Genomic DNA, 18262 nt, shown 5'->3' on the forward strand with positions numbered 1-18262 from the left:
TACACAGGTGCACCAGATTTGTCACACAACTACGCCAGCGCATGACGTCCACATATGGCATCTTCACCTGCGAGATTGTCTGAGGGGGGTGCTGAGTTGTATTTATGTCTGTAATTAAGTACTTTTTGGGGATAAACTCATTCTGATTGGCTGGGCCTGGCTCCCAAGTGGGTGGGCCTAAGTCCACCCAGGCACATCCATGGCTGCACCCCTGTCCAGTCGTGAAATCCATAGATTAGGGCCTAATTTATTTATTTTAATTGACAGATTTCCTTATATGAACTGTAACTCAGTAAAAGTATTTAAATTGTTGCATGTTTCGCTTATAAGTATTTTAAAATACACTTTTCTGTGTATTTGAGTAGTTTGAAATACACAGCCCAAAACAACAACTTTAAATATAAGTAGTTGTAAATGCATGTCAATACTTTCCAAAATTCAACTTGTATTTAAAAAAACATTTTTTTGTCTAAACACATCGTTCAAAACGTATTTGAAATGAGGTCTTATTGATCTACAAATAGTATTTGAAACCAGGTCTCGAAACTACCCGTGGAAGCAGTGATTTCACCTCAGGCGACAGACGAGAAGTGAAGACCTTATGTGAAAGACATTTTCACTTTGAAGAAAGGTGCGGTAAGAAACCCTTTTCATATTATCTGAGGCCTTGCTTTGACTAACTCGAGATTCAGCCATATTCTTCAATGCACAGTTTAGATTGAAGAGAGATCTTCATTGAGTCCGCTTGTAGTGACAAGAATCATTAGTAGAAGTTAGACTGAATACATCACAGCAGGCCTCAGCTCTTCAAGATAACATTCTTCAGTGAGCTGCATGGGTACAGGTAAAGTCTTGGCAATAGGTGCTTATAAACACCATTAACTGCCAACTTCACTTAATTCACTGAATTCAAAGAAGCTTTCTGATAGAGAATGGGTGGCAATGAGTCAAAGGACCCATTTATTTTAAGCAGACTTACACAGTCCAACTTCCTCCCCTCTCTCTCTGCCACCCTCCCCCTCATTCTGCCTCCCTCAGTCACCCCCTCGTTCTGCCTCCCTCAGTCTCCCCCTCGTTCTGCCTCCCTCAGTCTCCCCCTCGTTCTGCCTCCCTCAGTCTCCCCCTCGTTCTGCCTCCCTCAGTCTCCCCCTCGTTCTGCCTCCCTCAGTCTCCCCCTCGTTCTGCCTCCCTCAGTCTCCCCCTCGTTCTGCCTCCCTCAGTCATTCTGCCCCTCGTTCTGCCTCCCTCAGTCACCCCCTCATTCTGCCTCCCTCAGTCACCCCCTCATTCTGCCTCCCTCAGTCACCCCCTCATTCTGCCTCCCTCAGTCACCCCCTCCCCCCATTCTGCCTCCCTCAGTCTCCCCTCCCTCCCCCAGTCTGCCTCCCACAGCCTCCCCCTCCCTCCCCCAGTCTGCCTCCCACAGCCTCCCCTCCCTCCCCCCAGTCTGCCTCCCACAGCCTCCCCTCCCTCCCCTTACCGTTTGAAGGAGATCTTCTGCTTCCTCTTGTGACAGTCCAGCACCCACTCCTTCCGGACGATGACACCCCCTGCTGACTTCACCTGGCTGTACTTGGGGGTGTTGGAGAAGGCACAGCTGGATAAAGCAGATGATAAACCCTTGGTTTAGCACGGCTGCGTCCCAGATGGCATTCTATATCGTGCACTACTTTCGACCAGGGTCCAAAGTGACCATGTCTACATCCAAAATATGGCACACTATTCCCTGTATAGTGCAATAAATAGGGTGCCATATGGGATGCAGGCACAGGAAGGAAGCCAGGGACAGCCCACTGCTACTATGGCAGAGTGTGATTAGGGTGATATGGTCTGCTTTGCTTTGCTTTGCATGCTGTTATCGTGATACTCCTCTAGTTACACTAGTCTTGGTTGTATATGAGATGGAGAATATACTTGATAATATTACTCCTAAAAACATTACTACCACTATAATACTAGCCCCATTGTTGGTTGTACTCCACACAATTCTTTTTGACCTGTTTCCAATATGTTCTTACCTCACTCTATTACCATTTTCATGCATCTTTAAATTACCAATAAGATTTCAGATTACATTGAGAACCCAACTTAAGAGTACTTCCCAAACTACTACCTCCCAGTATCTCCATCTCCTCCACTCACATGAGGTGCGTGGCGTCAGGGGTCCAGTCAGAGCGGTACTTGGCCCCCATGGCCAGGGCCTTGTCCCTCAGGTCCCCCCGAAAGGGGTTCTGAAAGCCACTCAGCACAAACACCACCCCCTCCATGATCTTGTTGAGGGGAACGGTGGCCTCGGAGAAGCTGGACTGGGCTTTGGAGGGTTTGGCTTTGGGCTTGGCTTGTGGTTTGGACAGGCTCTCCTTCTTCTTGGTGTCTGGGGTTTTCTGGGCAGGGGAGACTGGGGTGAAAAGAATGACAGAGATGAGGAGAGGGGAAAATAAGAATATATAACTATCAGGGTATTTGCATCGATTTATTAAATTTACTTTATTCACACAAGCATAGGTGAAAAATGTGTAGAGTGAGTCAGTGAGTGGCTGGTTGGATAGCTGACTGACTTGCAGGATGTCTTTACCTTTGGCAGCGATGGGGCTGGGAGTACTGGCTGTGCTGGGTTTGGCCTTGGGTTTGGGGGTGGTAGTGCCCCGTTCAGGAGAGCCCATAGGGCTGGGTTTCTTTGAGGGGGGCGGAGCGAGGGCAGTCTGGCGCTCTTTAGTGAACTCAAACTTCCTCTTCACTGCTGCCTAGGAAAAAGGAGAGAGGATGGATAAAGCCATTTGTCCTTACGGTAAAACCATGAGAGAAATACGTACTCAAAGAGCAAAGCAGTTGAGAACACTCATTTTTCAATTAAGAAAACAAGACATTTAGAATGAAAACGGCTTATAATTTCTATAAGTGGGATAACTGACAGAAATGAGCAGAGAAAACAAACAAGCAAACAAATCGCAGGTCCTAATTATGTTTACACTTATGTAAATGAATGTGTAAGTGAGTAACATCGCCTCTCACTTGAAAGAATGTTCCATCTCTGAGCCTCTGGAAAAATGTACCACAAGAAAACATATGCCTCCATACTGTCATCTCTTTTCACTATCGATGATTTACAATGTTTACATTAAATCTATACTACATTAGCTACGAGGGCGCAGTCTACCGAACACAGCTGCAGGACTAAAAAACAATCACCTTGTACCTCTTTTTAAAGAAATCAATATGGTGTCTGCCTCTCAAATGGCACCCTATTCCCTATATTGTGCACTACTTTTGACCAAGGCCCATAAGGCGCTTGGCAAAACTAGGGCACTATATAGGAATAGAATAAGGTGCCATTTGGGACATAACTAGTATCATAGCCTGGAGATTCAGGTCAGTCCGCACTAGCCTGGAAAGACTTAATGAATGATTCACCATCAGTTCTGGTCTTAGAGAAGCCAATGATGCATCACTATGGGCTCTGATCAAAGATAGTGCACTATATAGGGATTACGGTGCCATTTGGGATGCAGACCAAGCCTCGGTCCTTACCTGTGGTGGGGGAGAGTTGGAGGACGATGGGGCTGAGGAGTGGCCAGACCCTGATCCAGACTGCAGGGCGGCAGCTGCATAGCTGAGCTTCTCAGTCTGTGGCGAAACTGTGGGGGGAGAAGAGGTGACAAGACAGAGAAAGAAGTTGGGAAATATTGTTTCACATTTCTCACCCCACCAGCAGATCCTATGGTGCTTTTCGCTCACTCAATCACATCATATCAATGCGCACTAATAAACATGCAATCTGAAATTAGCTGTAACTAGGCCTTTAGCTTGAGTACAGTAGTAGTACCCTTGAGTGCTGGGCTGGCTTTGGAGGTGCTCTCTCTGTTGAAGAAGAGGCTGCCTGGCTGTAGACTGGGGCAAGCCGAGGGGGACTCATCCTTCACCCGGAACTGGCCCAGCTTGGTCAACTTCTGTCAGGGGGCAAGGAAGACAGTGTTGTGAGAGAGTCTGATCAGTCAGTCATGTTAGGAAAGCACAGGACAGTGCACATAAATGTCATTTTTGATGGTATAAATTCCAGGTCACTCAAAATCAAAGAAAGTTTAGAAAAAAAGTTGTCTACTCTCTAGACGAGTCCACAGCCTAGCCCATCTACTGTGTGGATCCAGCTTTATGCATAAATCCCAAATGAATGGGAAAGACAAGCATCATCTAATAAAGAAATAAAACAGTGCCCAGTAATTTGCGGTTGAAGCATATTACTGGATCTGCGCAACAGATGGTGGCATATGGACTTACAGTGCAATCAGACTAATCTAATCAGACCTTAAAATCAGCCTTAATCTAAAATGGATTTTTTTAATTGTATTCCTCAATCTATAAACAATACCTCATAATGACAAAACGAAAAACAGATTTTTGGAATTTTTTGCAGACATATTAAAAATAAAAAACAGAAATACCTTATTTACATAAGTATTCCGACCCTTCGCTATGAGACTTGAAATTGAGCTCAGGTGCATCCGGTTTCCATTGTGATCATCCTTGAGATTTTTCTACAACTTGCAGTCCAACTGCGGTAAATTCAATTGATTGGACATGATTTGGTAAGGCACGCACCTAGTCTATATAGGTGTGTGCATATCAGAGCAAAAACCAAGCCATGAGGTCAAAGGAATTGCCCGTAGAGCTCCGAGACAGGATTGTGTCAGGATTGTGTCTGCAACATTAAAGGTCCCCAAGAACACAGTGGCCTCAATCATTCTTAAACAAAATTAGTTTGGAACCACCAAGACTTTTCCTGGGCTGGCTGCAGGGCCAAACTGATAATTCGGGGGAGAAGGGCCTTGGTCAGGGAGATGACCAAGAACCCAATGTTCACTCTGACCGAGCTCCAGATTTCCTCTGTGGAGATGGGAGAACCTTCCAGATGGACAACCATCTCTTCAGCACTCCACCAATCAGGCCTTTATGGTAGAGCGTCCAGACGGAAGCCACTCCTCAGTAAAAGGCACAACAGCCTGCTTGGAGTTCGATTTTAAAAAAGAGACACCTAAAGGACTCACAAACCACGAGAAACAAGATTCCCTCATCTGATGAAACCAAGATTGAACTCTTTGGCCTGAATGCCAAGCATCACATCTGGAGGAAACCTGGCACCATCCCTACAGTGAAGCATAGTGAACAGGTCCCAGACGTGCTCAATGGGAATGAGATCCGGGCTCTTCACTGTCCATGGCAGAACACTGACATTCCTGTCTTGCAGGAAATCACGCACAGAACGAGCAGTATGGCTGGTGGCATTGTCATGCTGGAGGGTCATGTCAGGATGAGCCTGCAGGAAGGGTACCACATGAGGGAGGAGGATGTCTTCCCTGTAACGCACAGCGTTGAGATTGCCTGCAATGACAACAAGCTCAGTCCGATGATGCTGTGACACACTGCCCCAGACCATGACGGACACTCCACCTCCAAATCGATCCCGCTCCAGAGTACAGGCCTCGGTGTAACACTCATTCCTTCGATGATAAAAGCATATCCGACCTTCACCCCTGGTGAGACAAAACCGCGACTCGTCAGTGAAGAGCACTTTTGCCAGTCCTGTCTGGTCCAGCGATGGTGGGTTTGTGCCCATAGGCAACGTTGTTGCCGGTGATGTCTGGTGAGGACCTGCCTTACAACAAGCCTAATAGCCTTCAGTCCAGCCTCTCTCAGCCTATTGCGGACAGGCTGAGCACTGATGGAGGGATTGTGCGTTCCTGGTGTAACTCGGGCAGTTGTTGTTGCCATCCTGTACCTGTCCCGCAGGTGTGATGTTCGGATGTACCTATCCTGTGCAGGTGTTGTTACACATGGTCTGCCACAGCGAGGACGATCAGCTGTCCGTCCGGTCTCCCTGTAGCGCCGTCTTAGGCGTCTCACAGTACAGACATTGCAATTTATTGCCCTGGCCACATCTGCAGTCCTCATGCCTCCTTGCAACATGCCTAAGGCACGTTCACGCAGATGAGCAGGGACCCTGGGCATCTTTCTTTTGGTGTTTTTCAGAGTCAGCAGAAAGGCCTCTTTAGTGTCCTAAGTTTTCAAACTGTAGCCTTAATTGCCTACTGTCTGTAAGCTGTAACGACCGTAACGACCGTTCCACACAGCTGTAACAACCGTTCCACAGGTGCATGTTGATTCATTGTTTATGGTTCATTGAACAAGCATGGGAAACAGTGTTTAAACCCTTTACAATGAAGATCCATGAGGTTATTATTTGGATTTTTACAAACGATCTTTGAAAGACAGGGTCCTGAAACAGGGACGTTTCTTTTTTTTTTGCTGAGTTTAGTTATATACTGAATGAGTCTATTGAGACTTAGTCTCAGTGGAGAGTGGGTGTCATGGCAGAATCAGAAGTATTTAGGTAACATTGATAAATAAGTATGCTTATGTGGGTAAAGTTACTTGTGCCCAAGAGAGGGGAGAGGTCAGGCTTGTCTTCTTATGGGAATGTGTGTAACTATTGTGTGTCCCCTCTGAGGTTGCCCTTATCTTGATATACACTGCTCAAAAAAATAAAGGGAACACTTAAACAACACAATGTAACTCCAAGTCAATCACACTTCTGTGAAATCAAAACTGTCCACTAAGGAAGCAACACTGATTGACAATAAATTGCAGGTGGAAATTATAGGCAATTAGCAAGACACCCCCAATAAAGGAGTGGTTCTGCAGGTGGTGACCACAGATCACTTCTCAGTTCCTATGCTTCCTGGCTGATGTTTTGGTCACTTTTGAATGCTGGCGGTGCTTTCACTCTCACAGCATGAGACGGAGTCTACAACCCACACAAGTGGCTCAGGTAGTGCAGCTCATCCAGGATGGCACATCAATGCGAGCTGTGGCAAGAAGGTTTGCTGTGTCTGTCAGCGTAGTGTCCAGAGCATGGAGGTGCTACCAGGAGACAGGTCAGTACATCAGGAGACGTGGAGGAGGCCGTATGGGGGCAACAACCCAGCAGCAGGAGCGCTACCTCCGCCTTTGTGCAAGGAGGAGCAGGAGGAGCACTGCCAGAGCCCTGCAAAAGGACCTCCAGCAGGCCACAAATGTGCATGTGTCTGCTCAAACGGTCAGAAACAGACTTCATGAGGGTGGTATGAGGGCCCGATGTCCACAGGTGGGGATTATGCTTACAGCCCAACACAGTGTAGGACGTTTGGCATTTGCCAGAGAACACCAAGATTGGCAAATTCGCCACTGGCGCCCTTTGCGCTTCACAGATGAAAGCAGGTTCACACTCAGCACATGTGACAGACGCGACAGTCTGGAGACGCCGTGGAGAACGTTCTGCTGCCTGCAACATCCTCCAGCATTACCGGTTTGGTGGTGGGTCAGTCATGGTGTGGGGTGGCATTTCTTTGCGGGGCCGCACAGCCCTCCATGTGCTCGCCAGAGGTAGCCTGACTGCCATTAGGTACCGAGATGAGATCCTCAGACCCCTTGTGAGACCATATGCTGGTGCGGTTGGCCCTGGGTTCCTCCTAATGCAAGACAATGCCAGACCTCATGTGGCTGGAGTGTGTCAGCAGTTCCTGCAAGAGGAAGGCATTGATGCTATGGACTGGCCCGCCCGTTCCCCAGACCTGAATCCAATTGAGCACATCTGAGACATGATGTCTCGCTCCATTCACCACCTTAGTCCAGGTCTGGGAGGAGATCCCTCAGGAGACCATCCGCCACCTCATCAGGAGCATGCCCAGGCATTGTAGGGAGGTCATACAGGCACGTGGAGGCCACACCCACTACTGAGCCTCATTTGGACTTGTTTTAAGGACATTACATCAAAGTTGGATCAGCCTGTAGTGTGGTTTTCCACTTTAATTCTGAGTGTGACTCCAAATCCAGACCTCCATGGGTTGATAAATTTGATTTCCATTGATTCTTTGTGTGTGATTTTGTTGTCAGCACATTCAACTATGTAAAGTAAAAAGTATTTAATAAGAATATTTCATTCATTCTGATCTAGGATGTGTTATTTTAGTGTTCCCTTTATTGTTTTGAGCAGTGTAGTATATGACCTCACTGTCTTTTCTTATCCTTATCTTGTCCAGGAGGAAGTGTATTTGAGATGGGAGTATCTAGAATTGACAATTGATATATGCCATTGGATGAGGTAATGTTTTGGTCCTAAGTGGTACCAAGAATGAGATAAGAACTTCGTTTAGGAGACCAAACAATGATCATTTATAGCTAATGCTATCTGGCTATGGGATACTCCTCTTTCAAGTAAAATGTTCTTTGTGAACTGTTCCTGAGATCTGTGTTTCGTCATGTGAGTTGAGATGGGTATGTCTTGGCTATAAATTATACTAAGAAGTGTTTTGTAAGCACTCTCAGAGAATTCATTTATAGACACTGAATTGATCCGAGAGTCACAGGGCTATGGTGAAGCTCATATTTAATTAAATATGGACTTTATAATATACTCTGACTTGTGTGTGGTTTGCTCTCTCAATGTTTAGTAATACAGGAAATTACCACGACATTGGCTATGTAGAAGAAGGTTCAAGATTGCGGCTGAGCTTCTCTTACCGGTGTTGTTGTGGTTGGTGGATCACTTTTGTCTGGTGGTGAATGGAACTTCACGAAGGCCACTCCGTATGCTATGTTCTGAGGGTGGAAAATGCCATTTGTCGTCATGTCGCTCCAACCTGAATCATTTTCATAAGTATATACAATAGGAACTGTGCTGAGACTAGGGCTGTGACAGTAACTGAATAACTGTGTAGCTGACGGTTATGGATGAAGACTGTCATCGACATTCATTTTTAGGATTTATAAAATGTTTTATTAACTTAATTTTCATGCAGATAAACTTTACCTAATAGCAGGAGTGTTCACTAATGATTCTAAGCAAATATCTTGCTAACGGTGTCTACTAAATGTTCTACATCTCCTCTTTCCAACTGTCCTTTGATGTTTGAGCAGCTTATCCAGAGAATAGCGGGGGTGTAGAGCGCTATAGGCTATGGCACTTCAGTAAAAAAGCTTTGATGTGTTGACTTTCTTTTATACAATGCACGTTTTCATTGCTTGCTAGTAAATAAGACGAAAAAAAAGAAAAAAATTGCTGCCCCCCTACCCCACCAAAGTAGAATAGTAACCTGGGCAATATATACACAGTGTCGTCCGAAATGCACTTTTATGAATACCCATGTAGTAGCCTTCAATTTTTAAAATAAGCAATTTACCGTCAAACCCTGTCATTGTTACATTCATTTCAGTTAATGCATCTACTAATCACAGTAATTTACCATTCACATTCCCGGAATAGAAATGTTTACGGAGATCACAACTTGCTACACTTGTGAGAAATACATTTTGGTTTATTTCATACGATCACATACACTCTCCATCTGAGAAATGAGCATGCGTCTGGTTTCTGTCCTGTTAATGTTGACGGAGCAAGCACGCCTGAGCACTGATAGAAAAACACTACATGACCAAAGTATGTGGACACCTTTTCATTGAACATCTCATTCCAAAATCATTGGCATTAATATTTAGTCGGTCCCCCCTTTGCTGCTACAACAACCTCCACTCTTCTGGGAAGGCTTTCCATTAGATGTTGGAACATTGCTGCAGAGACTTGTTTCCATTCAGCCACAAGAGCATTAGTGAGGTCGGGGGACTAGGCCTGGCTCGCAGTCGGCGTTCCAATTCATCCCAAAGGTGTTCGATGGGGTTGAGGTCGGGGCTCTGTGCAGGCCAGTCAAGTTATTCCACATAAATCTCGACAAAGCATCTTTGTATGGGCCTCGCTTTGAGCACAGTGGCATTGCCATGATGAAACAGGAAAGGGCCTGACCCAAACTGTTGCAACAAAGTTGGATGCACAGAATCGTCTAGAATGTCGTATGCTGTAGCATTAAGATTTCCCTACACTGGAACTAAAAGAGCCTAGCCCGAACCATGAAAAAGAGCCCCAGACCATTATTCCTCCTCCACCAAACTTTACAGATGGCACTATGCATTGGGGCAGGTAGCGTTCAACTGGCATCCGCCAAACCCAGATTCGTCCGTCGGACTGCCAGATGGTGAAGCTTGATTCATCACTCCAGAGAACGCGTTTCCCCTGCTCTAAAGTTCAATGGTGGCGAGCTTTACACCACTCCAGCCGACGCTTGGCAATACACATGGTGATCATAGGCTTGTGTGTGGCTGCTCGGCCATGGAAACCCATTTCATGACGCTCCTGACGAATAGTTATTGTGCTGACATTACTTCCAGAGGCAGTTTTTAACTCGCTAGTGAGTGTGTCAGCGCTCGTGGTCCTGTTCTGAGAGCTTGTGTTGGCCTACCACTTCGTGGCTGAGCCGTTGTTGTTTGAGAAATCTTCCCAACACTCTCCCTCTCGATAATCAGCTTTGTTGATAAATAGGCTGTTGTGTGCATTTGTTTCTATTTTAAGGATTGTCAATCTTCATATTATAGGATAGCTGTCCCCTTCATACTTCCCTTCATTCACTAGACAGGTAGCCTAATGTTTAGAGCGTTGGACTAGTAACCGAAAGGTTGCAAGATCAAATCCCCGAGCTGACAAGGTAAAAATCTGTCGTTCTGCCCCTGAACAAGGCAGTTAACTCACTGTTCCTAGGCCGTCATTGAAAATAAGAACTTGTTCTTAACTGGCTTGCCTAGTTAAATAAAAGTAAATAAAAAAATATTATAGCCTCGGAAAGCCTAAGATAGGCCAAGGTTATTTTTATACGTTTTAAGGCCAAGATTATTTTTATACGTTTTAAGTAAAAGAGAAATATTGTCTTGTGTCTAACATACACTGGTGGCTTTGAGTGACAGGGGCTTTTATGGGGGGGGGGGGGTACCACAGAATGAGTCATAATACCCTTGAAACCTAGCGGTCAAACAGGGAAATGGTTCCAATCGTTTTTCCAACATTCATTTTAGAAACACTTCAAATAAGTGTTTTGTGTAGACTTACCTTGGCTTGACGTTTTGATTATAGAGGTCGACCGATTATGATTTTTAACGCCGATACCGATACTGATTATTAGAGGACCAAAAAAAAACGATGCCGATTGGCAGATTTTTTTAAACAATTTTTTATTTGTAATAATGACAATTACAACAATATTGAATTAACACTTACTTTAACTTAATATAAAATATAAATAAAATCAATTTAGCCTCAAATAAATAATGAAACATGTTCAATTTGGTTTAAATAATGCAAATACAAAGTGTTGGAGAAGAAAGTAACTGGGCTCGAAGCAGGAACACATCGACAACAGCCACACTCGAAGCATCGTTACCCATCGCTCCACAAAAGCCGCGGCCCTTGCAGCGCAAGGGGAATAACTACTCCAAATCTAAAAGCGAGTGACGTTTGAAACAGTATTAGCGCACACCCAGCTAACTAGCTAGCCATTTCACATTGGTTACACCAGCCATTAGGCTGATAGGCTTGAAGTCATAAACAGCTTGCGAAGAGCTGCTGGCAAAATGCACGAAAGTGCTGTTTGAATGAATGATTACGGGCCTGCTGCTGCTCAGTCAGACTGCTCTATCAAATCAGACATAATTATAACATAATAACACACAGAAATACGAGCCTTTGGTCATTAATATGATCGAATCCGGAAACTATCATTTCGAAAACAAAATGTTTATTATTTCAGTGAAATACGGAACCGGTCGGTATTTTATCTAACGGGTGGCATCCCTAAGTCTAAATATTCTTGTTACATTGCACAACCTTCAATGTATGTCATAATTACGTACAATTCTGGCAAATTAGTTCGCAATGAGCCAGGCAGCCCAAACTGTTGCATATATCCTGACTCTGCGTGCAATGAATGCAAGAGAAATGACAATTTCACCTGGTTAATATTGCCTGCTAAACTGAATTAGTAGTTATAACTAGTGATTATGATGGATTGTTTTTTTTATAAGTTTAATGCAAGCTAGCAATTTACCTTGGCTTCTACTGCGTTCGCGTAACAGGCAGGCTACTCGTGGAGTGCAATGGTTAGAGCGTTGGACTAGTTAACTGTGCGGTTGCAAGATTGGAACCCCTGAGCTGACAAGGTGAAAATCTGTCGTTCTGCCCCTGAACAAGGCAGTTAACCCACAGTTCCTAGGCAGTCATTGAAAATAACAATGTGTTCTTAACTGACTTGCCTAGTTAAATAAAAGGTATAAAAATAAATAAAACATTTAAATAAACCGGAAATCGCCCCCCAAAAATACCGATTTCCTATTGTTATGAAAAGTTTAAATCGGCCATTCCGATTAAATAGGTCGACCTCTAGTTTTGATAACCGTGTAAATCTCTCTAGGACAAGGTGACTTATCAATATATTTGACAGTACTTCCCCCACTAAAAATTAAACTCTAATTAGCTGCTAATGTGGCTGTCATAAAGAACTACAAATGCCATGATGATCTGGACGAGACTGACGAATTGAGGCAAAGGTAAGAATCTCTGGATTAACTATAAAATGTTAGCTAAATGTAGCAATGAATCAATTGGCTACATTTCTCAAAAAATGGTCAATTCTGTGAACTGTCTTGTGCAAGTTTCAAATTAACACAATAACTGTTAGCAAATGTGTCAGCTAGAGATGACATGTAGGAGATTGCAGGGATTGGTAGTATAACATAACGTCAATTTTGAAATTAGAGAGTAAATAGAGCGGAATATATTGGAAAAAGTCAGAGAGATTTACATACATGGTTATCAAAACGTCACGCCAGGGTAAGCCTACACGTGTTAAGTGTTTATAAAAAAAAACCTATGGGGAAAATGAATGGTGGAAAAACAATTGGAACAATGTCCCTGTTTGACCCCAATTTATTATGGGTATTATGGACACCGCCCCTGGGGGGGTTCTATAGGGCTATATGACCACTCAGAAAATGTCCTAAAGGAGCCTGTCTGGACTCCATCACTTTAATAAAATCAAACACTCCTGTCATGATGTAATCTTGTCAAGGCCTATTTTCAGTAGCTTAGGCTACATTATTTCTCTCATTACAGCGTCCTCTTTTTGAAGAACATATGCCAATGCCATCGAATGACAGCAGCACGGATTGTGACGTTATGCGACTATTTTAGGGGAAAGTGGTAGAAAACCCACCAGACTTAATTTCAATGATTTTGTGTCGAAATAGGATCTGTATAGAATGTATCATATGCAAGAACAACCAACAGCAAGAAAAACCAACAGAAAAGGACATCTTTATTTTGACTCCGTTAATAAGTAATAACCTGAATAATAACAATGAAACGCCATGATAATAATGAAGTGTAATGGCTTTATGGCCTTATGCCAGTGACCTTGGCCTGGCCAATTACCGTAACCTCAAATTCAATGACGTCAAAATCCTAGCTGAGACACTGAATGTAAGACATGCCAAAGGAAAACAAAAATGGACGTTTCTTATTGGACAAGTGTTGTTAGTCCCACTCTGTTTCAGTCTGTTTGCTGCCTAATGAATACGACCCTGGTTTACATTGATTTAGGTGGCATCACATAGACACACAATGCTCTCTGTCCACTAATGTTCGCTTTTAGTGCTGTGCAGCTCACCTTGTTGTACGGCTGGCTACACACAATCTTCACGCGGTCCCATTTCTCCTGGGCATGAGCCTTCACCAGCTGGTTAGGGCCAAAGAAGCGCACGCGGTTGATGTTGGTGCCGTTACGGCTCTCCATGGGGGACATGAAGGAGGACGTGGCCAGCAAAACCTGGGAGAGACAGTGAGAAGTTCTCTTAGGAATTAAGCAGCACACTATACCTGATGGTAGTAAAGCCACAACTACCGTAATTTCTGGACTATAAGCCGCTACTTTTTTCCCACGCGTTGAACCTCGCGGTTTATACAATGGCGGGGCTAATTTATGGATTTTTCCCGCTTTCACAAGATTCATGCCACCAAAAAACTGAGCACCGTCACATAATGTGACGTAAATCGAGCGCGCTCAAACTTCATCATTCTTATTACGGTAGTCATTTTGTAACCCTCATCATGGCAAAGACACAAAGAAATGCATATGATGCAGCTTTCAAGTTGTAGGCGATCGATCTGGCTTTTGGAAAAGGAAATAGAGCTGCTGACAGCGTGGAGCATTGTCAAAAAATCCACTATCATCAACGGGTTTCGAAAGGCTGGACTGCTGCTTGTTGAAGAGGGCAGCGATACAACATCGGATGAAGGAATTCTGAGGCTATTCAACTCCGACACCGAAGGAGATGACTTCAGTGGTTTCACTACACAGGAGGAGGAAGATAGTGACCAATGACTTTCTTGGTAGGCTACTGTTTCATTTTTGTTAAAAGCCGTGTTTCGTTTAAAGTGTAAATGTGTAAAGTTCATTTGTTTCAATGTACCGGTAGGCACCTGCGGCTTATAGACATGTGCAGCTTGTTTATGTACAAAATATTGTCCATAATAAAGAGGCAGAGACTAGTACCTTCACTCAGTGCATTCAGTGTGGTAGATATCAGCGAGGTATACAGGTACTACAATATACAGTAAGGGGGTGGCATACCTCATAGTCCTGGTCTTTGACAGAGGTTGAGTGTCCCACCAGCACCTCGATAAAAGCAGACCCTTCATTTCCTATGTCTATGCTGTACACCTGCTCTTCTTTCTCAAACTGAAACGATGGGGGAAAGAGCATGGGTTACCGTATTTAGTACAAACTAGGGAAAAAAACAAACAGGGCAATGCAGTGTTACAATACATACAGTGCCTTCAGAAAAGTATTCAAAATGGATTACATAGATGTATTTCACATCCAACTACACACAATAACGCATAATGACAAAGTGAAAACATGATTTTAGAAATGTTTGCTAATTAAATACAGAAATATCACATTTTCAATTAGATAATTTGTCATTCCTATTGGAATCTATCTTTAGGGAGTAGGGATGGGACAATTGGAAATGTTTTCTTGTCAGTTAACAGACATTTTTTATTGGTTTCCATTAAAACTATAAGAAACATTCCTCTAATTCCAAGTGAATTCACAATGTAGATGGTCTACATCGTGCTTCCTGCGGAGAGAAAGTTGTATCGCTACTGCTGCTTTTCACGTGTCGCATGTTGCTTGTTTTTGTCGTCCAATCACAAGTCATCATACCGGCACTAGGCTAAAGTCAGAGCTAGAACCTCCATGTGGCAAGTTATTAGCCACTGGGCTACCGAGCTCTGCGTCTCAGTGCTTGAGGTGTCTCTAAAGACACCCTGGTTGGAATCCAGGCTGTATCACAACTGGACGTGATTGGGAGTCCTATAGGGTGGCGCACAATTGGCCCAGCATCGTCAGGTGTAGGCTGTAATTGTAAATAAGAATTTGTTCTTAACTGACTTGCCAAGTTAATGGTAAAACAATATATATATATCTATGGAAGAATTAAGATGACAGAAAAATAAGTTAAATGAGAAGGACAGGCTACAACACCAAGAGCCAACAGGTAGGCTTCTACATAATAATCTGAATTGTTACTGTAAGATTGAGAAGGGGAGAAAGTGTATAGTTAAAGTTAAATAGTTTCAATTAGCCTAGCTAACATTAGCTAGCTAGCCTGCTTAACTAGCTTCCCTTGGTTTGATGCAATCAATACAGGTACTATGTAATCTAGGGCTCTCCAAAACTGTTCCTGGAGAGCTACTGCCCTGTAGGTTTTCACTCTAACTATAATCTAGAGCACCTGATTATAATAATTATCTGGTTGATAAACCAAATCAGGTTAGATATAACTGGGGTTGGAGCGAAAACCTATAGGAGGGTAGCTCTCCAACTGGGGTTGAAGAGCCCCGATGTAATCAGATGAGATGATAAATAACTAGCAATACGTAGTCTACCAGCGCACGTTGACTTGGTCGCAACCCCCCTTGTCACTCACATTTGAGCTGCTACTCTGATTTTTCCCTCCTACTAACGTTACAGCATTGGTTAGGGGCTCAGAAGTATGCATTTCACTGTAAGGTCTACACTTGTTGTATTCTGCGCATGCGACTAATAAAATTTGATTTGATTTTTGTTGCGTTAGGTATTTATTCAACTTTTATTTTCCCTTTATGAAGACGACGATCGGGACCTGTTAGTGATAGTTATTCAGTTAGGTTTTTTTCTCTTAAGGTTGAAAATCACAATTTCTTTTAAAAATGTTAACGTTTACTTACACCCCTAGTAGGGAAGATATTCAACAATTGACTATCTACAATCTGCATTCAGAAAAACTGCTATGGTGAAGAACTCATCAAACAAGACTACCTAAAACATCTAAACTGGAACAACTATCTCAGTATGGGTGCAATAAGTCCAACCACTTACAGATTGGAATATTTGAGGAAAATGCACATTATTTGTCTTAGATCAATTAATTAATGTGCATGCAGAAATATACAGGATATATTAAAACAAACTATTAAAAAAATCAACCCGCAACAAAGCATGCTGGGAAATATGATGGGCCACTCCAAAGTATTTTTCATTCAGAGAATTAACAGAAATGAACTCAGTCGAGTAAAGACACCTGTAAATCCCACTGGTGTTAACCCCACTAGAATCAACACTAAGATATAACACTCACAACACTTTTGACCTCAAAATCGAGAATTTAACACTCACAAATTTGCTGTATGAATTGGAGTCAGTGAATTGTTACACAATCCCATGAAAACACAGAGCAGAGGAAAAGTAGCCTATTACCTGTATAATGACTGAGGTTTGTTTCTCCCCTGGCCTTGCTGCTTTCCATTTTCTGTATGTGTCTGAGCTCAGCAGGTTGTCAGCCTTGTGAGTCTGCAAGGAAACAACAAGAATAGCTAGGACCCCATGATCTTCAATTACCATCTAGTGTTGTCACCACTGGAAATGAGTGTTACTGTTTACATTCAAATAAATACATTTTTTGACAACAAGAAATGACTGGGAAGTGTACTGTAGCTAGCTAGCTACTTCGAATGGAGCATGCAAATACTGTTCAGTACTATCACAATGATTTTGTTCTGGTGGGCTTAAAAAATAGCCATGGTAGACTGTACTTATATACAGTAGAGGGCTAGACAGTCGACATTATCTCTCAATCAGACAGCAAGCAAACTTAGCTAGCTAACACGTTAGGAAGCTAGCAAGCGGGCTAACGAACACTGTATTAGTTAATGAGTCTAGATAGTAGTTGGACAACTTACATTGTCTTCGGTGCTGCAAGACACTACATGCTTGAGTTTTATCTCCGGCATTTTGCGCTAGTCACTTGACTTGTCAAAAAAGTGGTGCCGCTTTATTTGTGTTTTTTCAGCTAATCAAAACCAAACCTCTACGCTTGCTAGCTAGTTAGCAATTGCCTGGGTAGCAAACAATGGAACACGTTCATAGCTAGTTTATAGAAAGCAAAACGCATCTAAATACTCAATAGAAGCACCCTGTCTGACATTTCTGTGTTTCATGCATTGTATTTGACTTCCCTGTGAATTTTATTCTAATGTAAAGACGGACAAAAACAGCCGAAACGTATTTGGAGGTTGAACCGTGCCCCCTGAATTTCACACCAAAATCCCTCTCAATTCATAACCTCTGATGTGACTTCCGGTTGATATTTTATTTAGCCAATCAAAACAGTTGACGCTTCTTCTTATTCTTCTTCGTGTGGTTTTACGGCCAACTAGACGCTTTGTTGCTTATTTCTGCCTTTAAACAGTTCGAAAAGAGCATTGCACATTGTTCACAAAAAAGGGAAATGGGGAGAAAAGGAAATTGCACCACCATCTAAAACTATATATACAATATATTCCACTATCCCCACAAACCCCACCACCCCTTCCCACTACATTGGCCCCAACAGATCCTACACTAGGCTGTCGGCATGGGTACCTGGAACACATATGACACTTTCTGCACTAATTGCACCCTCGAAACGTCAACCTGTCTCAACCGCACAAGACATTTCTGATCCCTAGCAACATGCCCCCCCCCCCCCCCACATAATTGAAACACTCCACTTTTCCCACCGAAACTACACACTCCTTTGTCCCATGCCTTTCTGCACACTTTTCATACAACAGAATCTCCCTCCTACATACTGTTGCAACATGACCATCAACCTGGCACCCGAAACACCGTAGTGGGTTCTGAAACAACCAGCAAATACGTTTTTGGGGGTCAGAGATTTTAGGCAGAAGAACTACAGGGGGGTTTGAGAAGAGGTTCTGAGGCAATGAAGAAAGTAGAGGATGGTGGGGAAATGGGGAGGGAGACTGAGA

General features: G+C 43.4%; 1 protein-coding gene across 1 annotated transcript in view; it reads right to left on the reverse strand.

Moving 5' to 3' along the window:
• The window catches only part of LOC115141176 (DNA repair protein XRCC1-like), a 30837-nt gene extending 13257 nt beyond the window's left edge, over positions 1-17580 (reverse strand). The window contains exons 1-10 of the mRNA XM_029679888.2: positions 17192-17580; positions 16710-16802; positions 14538-14645; positions 13575-13733; positions 8554-8631; positions 3824-3947; positions 3529-3635; positions 2576-2744; positions 2143-2398; positions 1481-1597 (exon numbers count right to left, since the gene is read on the reverse strand). Coding sequence (XP_029535748.1) covers positions 1481-1597; positions 2143-2398; positions 2576-2744; positions 3529-3635; positions 3824-3947; positions 8554-8631; positions 13575-13733; positions 14538-14645; positions 16710-16802; positions 17192-17242 — 1262 coding nt within the window. The 5' untranslated portion in view covers positions 17243-17580. The remainder of the gene's footprint in view (positions 1-1480; positions 1598-2142; positions 2399-2575; positions 2745-3528; positions 3636-3823; positions 3948-8553; positions 8632-13574; positions 13734-14537; positions 14646-16709; positions 16803-17191) is intronic.
• Between the last annotated feature and the right edge of the window lie 682 nt (positions 17581-18262).

The sequence above is a fragment of the Oncorhynchus nerka genome, linkage group LG14 (genome assembly GCF_034236695.1).
Source record: "Oncorhynchus nerka isolate Pitt River linkage group LG14, Oner_Uvic_2.0, whole genome shotgun sequence".
Classification (NCBI taxonomy): domain Eukaryota; kingdom Metazoa; phylum Chordata; class Actinopteri; order Salmoniformes; family Salmonidae; genus Oncorhynchus; species Oncorhynchus nerka.